This window comes from Austrofundulus limnaeus, unplaced genomic scaffold (genome assembly GCF_001266775.1).
Source record: "Austrofundulus limnaeus strain Quisiro unplaced genomic scaffold, Austrofundulus_limnaeus-1.0 Scaffold441, whole genome shotgun sequence".
NCBI lineage: Eukaryota > Metazoa > Chordata > Actinopteri > Cyprinodontiformes > Rivulidae > Austrofundulus > Austrofundulus limnaeus.
This window is the reverse complement of record NW_013952843.1, coordinates 35,815-45,707: the sequence shown is the minus strand read 5'-3', so window position 1 is coordinate 45,707 and position 9,893 is coordinate 35,815. Positions and strand designations below refer to the sequence as shown.

Sequence of the window (9,893 nt, the reverse complement as noted above, 5' to 3'; positions counted from 1 at the left end):
TGTGGAAACTGAGTGCAGAAGGGACGTGCTGATCCGGTTGGACCACACATTTGATAAAGTAAAATTAGTATAATACTAACCTTACTTTCATCCTTCACTTTGTCCTTTATTTGCCAAAACTTAAGCTGAAAGTGCCGGTAAAATTGTTTGGTTGTAACATCAGAACTGATGTTTTACTGTTCTATACAAGTAATCTGAGTTGATGTGAATTAAAATTCGGACGCGAGTTTTTATCTCATTTAACCTTGACGCTTGCTATAGGAATAACCACAATCAAGTGTACTTATGATTTGTTCAATTTGTGTAAATAAATGATTGCATAGTCTTTTATGAATCAACTTGAACTCGTCTGAACGTTCACTTATTGTGTCACTTTTCACTTCGCACAGTCAAGATATTAAAAGTAATGAGAAAATACCTTGGTAAAACTTTCCTCATACTTTATGTATGAGAGATGTAGGAAAAGCTTAATTCACCCTAAGCTCTCTCCCCTACAAGTTTCACCCCGAGGCTTCAGAAGGGTGGCTAAATAATCCTAAAGGAGGATTAATTTAATCTGGTTTATCAGACTGACAGGATGGTAAAACAAGCTTCATACCTCTGAAAGGCCGTCTGCCTCATTGGAAGCACATTTTAAAAAATCTTTTCACTGTCAGTGTCCACATCCCAGAGGAACACCTGAGACTGATAAAAATAACTCGTCTGTCTCTGGTTAAAGASCCATTTGTACCCACAGAGGGAGGGAATAAGCATTAACCTGCTGAAACCCAGAGGAACTGGAKGAGACCCTGGTCTCAGCAGCTGGTCTGGATCTTCAGCAGTACCTCTCTCACAGGGTCAAAGGTCAAACAAAACCATCCCAGATGTTACCAGAGCGCCACAGCTGGATGTGATGAGCTGCCGGGTCGACGGATGGAAGGTGATGAGAAACGACGGGATTAAAAATGACAGCAGGGCTAAAATTAAAGCAGGTATGAAGTGGTGGTGAGCAGCTGTGGGCACAAACTGATTCTCTTTCATGTTTTCACAGAACCTCAGAGCAGGTAGAGCTGCAGAAAGAAGCTGAAACAAGAACAAACCTGGTCTGAAGCAGCCACAGTTCAAGCCAAACTTTAGATATATCACGCAACGTGTAGCCCTCATCTCAGCTACTGCCACAGCAAGTTTCAGCTCAGCATCTGGAAATCTGACTGAATCCAGCCGTTTGTGGTTTTTCATACCAGCTTTACATTAGCCGTCCAAGAAACAACTAAGGGTAAAAATGTTTTGTAAAAAGGCTACAGAGTCCTGAGTGACTGACCTGATTTAGTCATTTAAAATCATGTCAGACAAAATAAGTAAGTTAGCAAATTCTCGTCTTTTTAAAGACTAAAATTAAGAAAATTAATGCAAATAACAGAATTACAAAAATAAATTCCAGCAGGAGAAACATTTTTTCCAAATCCTATTTTTCTAATTACAAAATCTGTTTAATTAATCACCATTAATCAAGATATTTTTGTGAATAATCATGATTAATCTCGAAAATTTTATCTTTATTATTAGAACTGATAACTATTATGTCTGAATGAATAAAATATACTGTTTTGCATCAGATATATTAACATGTTTAGCACTAAAACACACACACATCCTTGTATTTACATCAAACTGAGGAGGTTGTATTGACTTCCATTCATTTCTGTAACTGTATTTATGCCTAACCCAGACATTTTTCCTAAAATTAACCATTACTGGTCAATAATTAACTCTAACCTGAACCAGAACTTAATTCACTCCATACCTCTAAACCYAACTAGYAAAGCACAGCAGAGCTGCAAACRARGTGAGGACCAGGAAAAATRACCTCACTTTGTTGATTAAAAATCTAACATGGTCCTCACTCTGTAGGCAAAACATTTACACACACACACACCTGGCAGCACCTGTGGGTACCAGAACCTGAAAACCAGTCAATAACCCACATACTCAGCTCCACTACTCATCCCACTAATGCATGTTCCTTACAAATGTAGCACCATTTAAAAAGGGAAATTAACAGACTTCCAACAGCATAAGATTTTCTGCTGAGAAGCATTTTTACAACAAAGAAATAATCCAAACACTAATACTTACTTTTTTGTATTAGGTTTATGTATATTTATACATAAACACAGAGTAAAGTACTTGCAGGGACTATATCTATATTTATCATATATTCAGTTGATCTTTTCAGCAGCTTGTGAACAAAAATGTCTCATTTCAACAGAAACTGTATTTTTTATCTCTGGTTAAAACAGGTTTGTTCTTCATTCAGTGAAGTTACTTACAGAAATGTTATTAAAGTAAGAGTAATATTTCATAATATTACTAAAATAAAAGTATGGTGTAGTAAAACTACTCCTAAAAGCACATTTTTCATAAAAAGTTACTACAGTAAATGTAACCACCTTGTAGATTTAAATGTGTTTAAAACTTTGTGAAAGTTTCATTAAAATCCATCTTTTCATTCAAAACATGAAGTAAAGACTTTCAGTGTCTTATTTAAACCATGTGGGACTTTTTCAAACACGATTTTAGACAAAACACCGTGTTTCTGTCCGTAAGTGGGTTTGTTCTGCATCATGTTCAACTGTTGATTTTATCAGCAGAAATAAGTGATTCAGTCCACGTGGTTCAGATTACAAACCTCACAAAAACTAAATAAATCCAACATTATTCCTCTCGTCCTGCGTCGTCGTGTTCGGCGGCACWAAGATAAAAGTCCAGCTTTGTGTCGGTGATGAGTTTTCTGTTCAAACATCAGGAGCAGCTGGATCCAATCAGGAGGCAGAAACGTTTCACTAAACGGTCTCAGATGTCGCTGTTTGGGTCTCTGACACGAAAACGAGTTGTCGTGGAACATGGCCCGCCTGGCGGAGGGCCAATAAGACCAGCTCAGAGGCAGCATGTGCACCATCAGCACGAGAACAGCTCAGGTGAGTCAGACAAGAACCAAGACCGTCAGGCCTTCACAATAAAAGCCTCCCATGTGACGATCTAACTGAGGCTGATTGTGCGGTTCCACAAGTTTCTTACGCACCACTTGTGTTTCAGCGCAGCACAAATATCTGAAATTCAAGCTAATTCTGCAGCGTTTTTACCCAGAAAGTCCTGAACAGAATATTATTTAGAAAAGTTTTAAAATTTATGAGACGTCAAAGAAAAATCTCTTAAAAGGAATGACAAGTTTGCTCCACAAACATTTGCTAATTGGTGTTTTTCTTCTCTGAGAAGTTGTGGGAGTAATTTGTTTGACTCTGTTAAATCTGATTGCCCTGTAATCAGCTTTTATTGCTCCTCTGCGGTCTGACTTTAGCCTCTTTAAGCAGCCGAAACAAAGATGGTTAAATGTCGGGTTTCACGCTGTTAAAGGAGGTCCGGCTGATAAACCTGAAGAACACTGACCTGCTGCATTCAAAGACCCTCCACTCAGCTGACCTGCTGCATTCAAAGACCCTCCACTCAGCTGACCTGCTGCATTCAAAGACCCTCCACTCAGCTGACCTGCTGCATTCAAAGACCCTCCGCTCAGCTGGCCTGCTGCATTCAAAGACCCTCTGTCAGGAGGAAATTCTGGTGTTTGAGGTTTGGGTTGATGATTACAAATCAAACACAAATCCACCAAAACATCTAAAAATTTCAGATATACAATTTAAAATAAAATTTATTATCACTGATTATTGATCAAATAAATGCTGAGTCAGTATTTGAGCTTTTTCTAACCAATCAGAAATCTAATCAGTTACATTATTTTATACTTTTGAAACTTTATTTACAAAAAGTTATCCTCACAGAAATACATTAAAATCTGTTTATCAGAGTTGCCGTGTGCTTATTTTCTTACGCTACTGTTAGATCTTTAGCTATTGTCAGCTAACTTTAGCTTTAATCTATGATTTTATCTTTAAGCTAGTTTACCTACATTCAGTTTAGCTAACATTTCCTTATGTTAGCCTTCATATACTGTTTGTTGATTTTAGAGTTTTAGCAACAATTTAAAAATAAGTTATTTTACCCTTTTTTTGCTACATTTTTCTTTTAGCAACTGTCTTGCTAAATTTTGCTTTTACATTGAGTTAGCTTATTTTAGCCTTTAGCTACAATGCTATTCTGAAGCTTTATGTAGTTTTGCTAGTTTTAGCATTTTGGTTTAGCTTTTTGCAACTGCGTTGCTCATTTTAGCTCTTAGAGTTTATTGATTTTAGTGTTTAGCTACAAATTGTTAATTTATGTTTTTAGGAACAGTTTAGCTAGTTTTAGCTTTTTGGTACTGGTTTGCTACATTTGGATTTTAGCTAACATCTTGCTTCTTTAGCAGCTGTTTTACTTTTGTAGTTTTTACCTGGAGTTGATTTCAGCCTGTAGCTACGATTWTGTTTAAACTTTTGTGCAATTTTGCTACCTTTATTTTTTTATACTGATTTGCGAAATTTAAGTTATTGCTACCAACTTTCTATTCACAGCTTTCAGCTTATTTTAGCATTTACTTAGTTTGAAGATTTAGCCTTTAGCTACACTTGTAAATTTAAGCTTTTCTAAACAGTTTGGATAATTTTAGGATTTTTTTCTTTGATATATTGAGATTTTAGCTAACATCTTGCTACACCCAGATTTTAGCTATTATCTTGCTAATTTTAGCTGTAACCTAGAGTTTGTTGATTTTTGTATTTGGCTACAAATTATTTTGTTAATTTAGGCTTTTATGCACAGTTTTGCTAATTTCAGCTTTTTGGCATTTGTTGCTACATTTAGATTCTTGCTAACATCTAGCTAATTTGAGCTATTAATACAGTTTGCTACATTTTAGCTTGTAGTTACAGTTTTGCTACATTTTGATGCTGCTGCTAATATTAGCATTAGCTTTGGCTAACTTTAACTGTTTTTCTCTTAAACACATAGACATTAAAGTTTTTTGAACCACAGTAAAAGTAACTTTTCGTGGTTCCAGGTGACAGCTGAAGGGTCTTACCTGTCTGCAGAACTCCGGACCCGGACCCGGACCCGCCTCCGAAATCCAGGTCAGGTGAGGCTGCGCTCCTCATTAAAAACCCGAGGAGACAAACCGTCCACTTCACCCACAGAGGCATCTTTAAATTAWATTAAACAAAATAAAAATGTGTAAAGAGTCTCTGGTCCATTTAAGCAGCAGGCAGAGCGCGGAGCATCGTCTGTTTTCTGGTCTTTAACCCGAATATAAGATGAAACCTCCTCCTTCTCATCCTCTTCTTCTCCTGCAGCTGCATCCCATCAGCGCAAACCCCGCCCTCTTTCATGTCCGAGCCAATCAGAAGCCTGGAAACCCTCCACCCATCCTTCTATAAACCCATCACATTACAGCTCAGAAAACTCGTGGATGTTTGAAGAAAGTTGAATGATAGAAGTTTCAAAAGTAATAAAAAAAACCTGACTCAGGAAATGAAAAGAGCTTTAAAAATACAAAAAAAAAAAAAAAAACATTAAAGGGTTAGTTTAGGTCTTCATAGTRSGGTTCTGTGAAAAGGTTAAAGGTGCTCATTGTGAAGTCATTTTTTAAAATACTGATGTTAATAAATTAAATATTTGTAAGAAAATTTTATAAAAAGCAGTCAACTTCCAGGTGTTTGTTTACCTACAAAAACAGCCGAAGGGAACAGAAGAGTTGTTTGTCACGTATTTGGAACATATTTACATCCAGATGTGTTAGTGCTTTGTTTACATCRAGTGTGTACCTGCATTTCAAAACCCACTCAAACTGGATCACTTTAGTCCCGATTTTCGTCTCTAGTCGATGTATCTGAGCTGTTTGGAGTTACAGCTTTACCAAAAAATATCAGTTTGAGACAAAGTTCTAGTTGGAGTCAGATTGCCATGACAACCTGAACTCACAGATGATGGACACCCATCAGCAGCTTCTCTCTACAAAAACTGATTCAGTTTTAACATTTTTTTGCTCCTGGACCATCACCTCGTCTCTCTTCTTTGGCGATCGGAGGCCTCAGTCCAGATGCTTCACATCTGGATCTTCATCCCTTTTTGTTAATGATGCCTTTACTGTACGGAGCACAATGAAATTACATTTAAGAAGACACACATGACACAAACATGAGGGAACAGGTGATCAGGTCATGAGGCAACCAGCAGGGGTCGCTCTACCTTTTAAAAAGAAAAACTAAATACCACAGAAGGTTAGATGAGGATAAAATAACACTAGTGTTTGTTTTTGGAACAAACAAAAGATCAAAACTACTTATACAATTAAAACATGCCGTTTTGTCATATAATGAGCATTGTATGGAAGGCTGTTGTCATATAACTTAAAATATGTCAGGCCATTGTATCTTAACACTAGCAGGGCACCATCCGGGTGCTAATTTCAACTTGTGTCTGCTACATTTAGCTTGTTTTATGCTAACTGTAGCTATTTTCCACTATTTCAGCTATGATCTTCTTTTCTGTCAATTTCTGCTTTTTTGTGATTCTTCCTGCTAATTTGAGCTTTTTCTGCTTCTTTCAGTTGTATTCTGTTAGTTTCAGGTACTTTCTGCTACTGTTTATTTATTTGTTGCTAAATTTAGCTAAAAATTAAATATTTAGCTTGGAGCTAGTACTTAGCTTGCTAACTAAATATTTAACTTGCAAGCTAAATATTTAGCTTAGAGCTAAATATTTAGCTTAGAGCTAAATATTTAGCTTGGGAACCAATTTAGCTTGGAGCTAAACACAGCTTGCTAACTAAATATTTAAGTTAGCAAGCTTTTAGACTAAATATATAGGTTTTTAACAAAATATTTAAGTTGCATATTCTGTTTAAATTTTTTTTTTCATTTTTACATCATTAGTTTTCAGTTTCAATTTCTTCTTTTAGCTTAAAATATATATATTTCTGAACAAATTTTACGGCTCCAACTCAGCTCCACGTCTACGTCTCAGTCTGAACTCTTTCCAGGYTTGAGGAGAAACAGGAACTATTCTTTTTTTTTCCTGGACGGGACGTTTTCTTCTGGTCTGGAAGAGGAATCGCTCTACGGCGACAAATGCAAATTAAAGAAAGTATTCAGAAAATCTGGTTCATCTTTTGATCTTTCCTCATGTTTTTATTGGTGAAAGCAAACACAGAACACACATCAAAGCCTTACCTTTTTAATGTTGAGCCCAAATAAACGGGTCAAATTTGAAATCCTTTAAAAACACAACTGGAGCCACAGTTTTCATATTTTCTGTAGTTTCTTTCAGAGCAGGCAGGAAAATATGAAGAAAAAAAAGGCTTTGATGATGTTTGTCTCATTTAGCTGTACATCATATAATACATCTGATTTTTACAAACCTTCATACACACATGTAGAAGTCTGCTCACAGTCGAACTAAAACCAGGACCTGGACTCTGCAGGGGGTACAGCTACGGGGCAGAGGAAGTGTCGTCTTGTTGCATAGCCCTACATCTTTTAAATCAACAGTCATCTGCAACAACACAACTCTTTTTAATTTGACTTTTTGTGGGGTTCACGAACCTCGACTCAACCAGAAGATAAACTTGGGTCTGTATGGCAGAGATTAAACAGAATACATGCTGCAGGAGGCAGGTGCTTCTGAAATATTACAAAATGGCACTTTTCCTTCATCCGGACATCATTTTTTTTCTGTAGATCTGAAAGAGAAAGGCAACAAACCACAAACCCTTTAGACAAAAAGTACAGACACCACACTGTGACACCCCTCTCATGCACTACTTTGGATTAACTGGACAAATTCTGATTTACCTACCACAAAAGTACAAAAAAAATGTTTGTTTTTTGCATTAATATCAACACGTATTTGTTCTGTGTATCCCAGCCGCTCTGTTCCAGTAAAGTCCGTCTGATCCGCGGCGAGGCTGCGACACATGGCGGTAAACGAGGCACTTAGTATTTAGCCACTTAATGTCAGAAAMTCAGAGTCCCTCCGTTCCGACCGTCCTCTGAAACACCTTGTTTAGAAAAACACGCCAAACAAAGACTGTTGAGTACGGATGCACCGATACCACACTCTTTTAAACTGAGTACAAATACTTACTTTTGAGTACTTGTCAATAATGTGTATTGATGAGAGTAGTAATAAATATCATTACACTTAAACAAATATTCTTCTGACACCTAAATGTTGTAAATTTGACAAGAAAAAAACTTGACACCTGGATCAGAGGCGGCAACAAGTTTATTTTGAAGCRTTAGCCTAGCGCCTTAACTAATCCTCATTAAACAGCTCGTTAAGCAGCGGTTAGCTCACTGCTCGATGGATCCCCAGCTCTGCTTCTCCTGGAGGTTTTCATCCTCCTGCCAGAGACTGAGTGATGAGATTGTCAGGAAACTCGGGCTCAGATCTGTATTTCTTCTTCTGCTCAGTCAATCTCGTTAAAACACCTACATTTGGTTTCTTCTTCTGATTTTTATTAGCRGTTAGCAAACAACGCCATGGCGCCATTGACAGGTAAACAATGTCGGGATAGTTAATATAAATAAATACTCAGTCTCTGAGCTGGTATCGGTGCATCCCTGGTGTTTGTTAGGTGATAAATCAGAGTTTTAAGACCTGAATGAAAACTAGTTTTCTAATCTGCTTTGGCAAATAAACAAACTTGTGTGCTTCACTGGAGTGACAGCTAAATAAACCATAAAAAAAGAAACAGAAGGACCCATAAAAAGTCAAACGGTGTTGTGAGCAGCCATGATGGGATCRGGAATGAGGCGTTCAGTTCACAGCTTCACTCAGAAACATTTTGGCTTTTRTCTCGGGCTGCAGTGAGTTTAGAAACCAAGGCCAAGGGTTTGGTGTCTTCACATGTGCGAGAACTTCAGTGCAAGTAAAGGGGATGAAGCTGAACTTCCTCCGTTCAGCACCAGTCGTCCTCCTCCCGCTCCCTGAGACCGCCCGTTCCTCTGCTGGCGGACCCCAGGGTGAAGTGGTACCCGTTGGGCACTCCCCCCGCCCGCCTCTGCGCCACGGCCGCCGTCCCCTGCGAGGACGCCGCCGCGGAGGACGCAGCGGTCCTGGTGGAGTGTCCGCCTCCGTGACTGCTCGCCGCATCCTGAAAGTCCTCGCCCCCCTCCAGGAGGACKCGCTGAGAGGGGTCCGGCTGCTGCCGGGTCGAGCTGGCGTCCGAGCCGAGGCAGGTGATGGGAATCGAGGAGTCGCCGTGGCCCACGAGCAGGCGGTCGTGCTCCGACGGGCCCCGCCCGAAGCGGGTCTGGTGCCCCGTCGCCGGTAAAGGAGCCGAGGAGGAGGAGACGGACTTGAAGGCCACGGCGGGACGAGGCGTGAGCGGCGTCTGCGGGAGCTGTCTGCGACCACGCAGCTGTGTGTTCGTACCACCTTTAGCCACAACGCTCACCTGCCGAGAGACAAACCAAACAAAACAAAGAGCCGAAGTTTATCTTAAAACTATCATCGTCTACTTTAACTCTGTTTGTCTGACTGACCTGCTCCTGCCTGGAACAAAAATCAACACGAGAGTTTACGTTTCCTGCTAAAACGCAGTGTGAATGCTTAATGCTGAAAGATTTTAGCTGAAAGCTGCTGAAGAAGCTGAAAATGTTTAACAGCAGAAACGTTATCGTGAGTTCAAACAGCTGAAAGAACACCACAAGTAGTAATAGAAACAAACTGAAACTAGCAGACAGACGTTTGATGGTGAGTAAAAAAAAGCTCACAAAGAAAAGGATCACAAAATGTTGCAATTTGTAGGAAAAACAGCTAAAACAGCCAAAATTAGCAGAAAAATAGTTAAAATGTAGCTGAAAAAGCTGTAATTAGCAAAAAATTAGCACATCCTTGCTGAATTAGGCTGTGAAGATGAAAACACTTAAATTTGCTGAAATAAAGAAAGTAGCTAAAGAGATAGAAAACAGCTGAAATTAGAA

The 9,893-nt window shown here is 38.9% G+C and overlaps 2 protein-coding genes across 4 annotated transcripts in view; both read right to left on the bottom strand.

Moving 5' to 3' along the window:
* Window positions 1-5,436, bottom strand: part of si:ch211-196i2.1 (collagen alpha-1(I) chain) — a gene marked incomplete in the record, with an annotated part of 64,972 nt that extends 59,536 nt beyond the window's left edge. The window contains 1 exon segment of the mRNA XM_014024833.1: window positions 4,991-5,436. Coding sequence (XP_013880287.1) covers window positions 4,991-5,108 — 118 coding nt within the window.
* A 1,626-nt stretch (window positions 5,437-7,062) lies between these two features.
* cacna1bb (calcium channel, voltage-dependent, N type, alpha 1B subunit, b) overlaps window positions 7,063-9,893 on the bottom strand; it is a 22,823-nt gene continuing 19,992 nt past the window's right edge. For all 3 annotated transcript variants that reach the window (XM_014024827.1, XM_014024826.1, XM_014024828.1), the window contains one exon: window positions 7,063-9,364. In XM_014024827.1, the coding sequence (XP_013880281.1) occupies window positions 8,867-9,364 (498 nt within the window). In that variant the 3' untranslated portion in view covers window positions 7,063-8,866. The remainder of the gene's footprint in view (window positions 9,365-9,893) is intronic.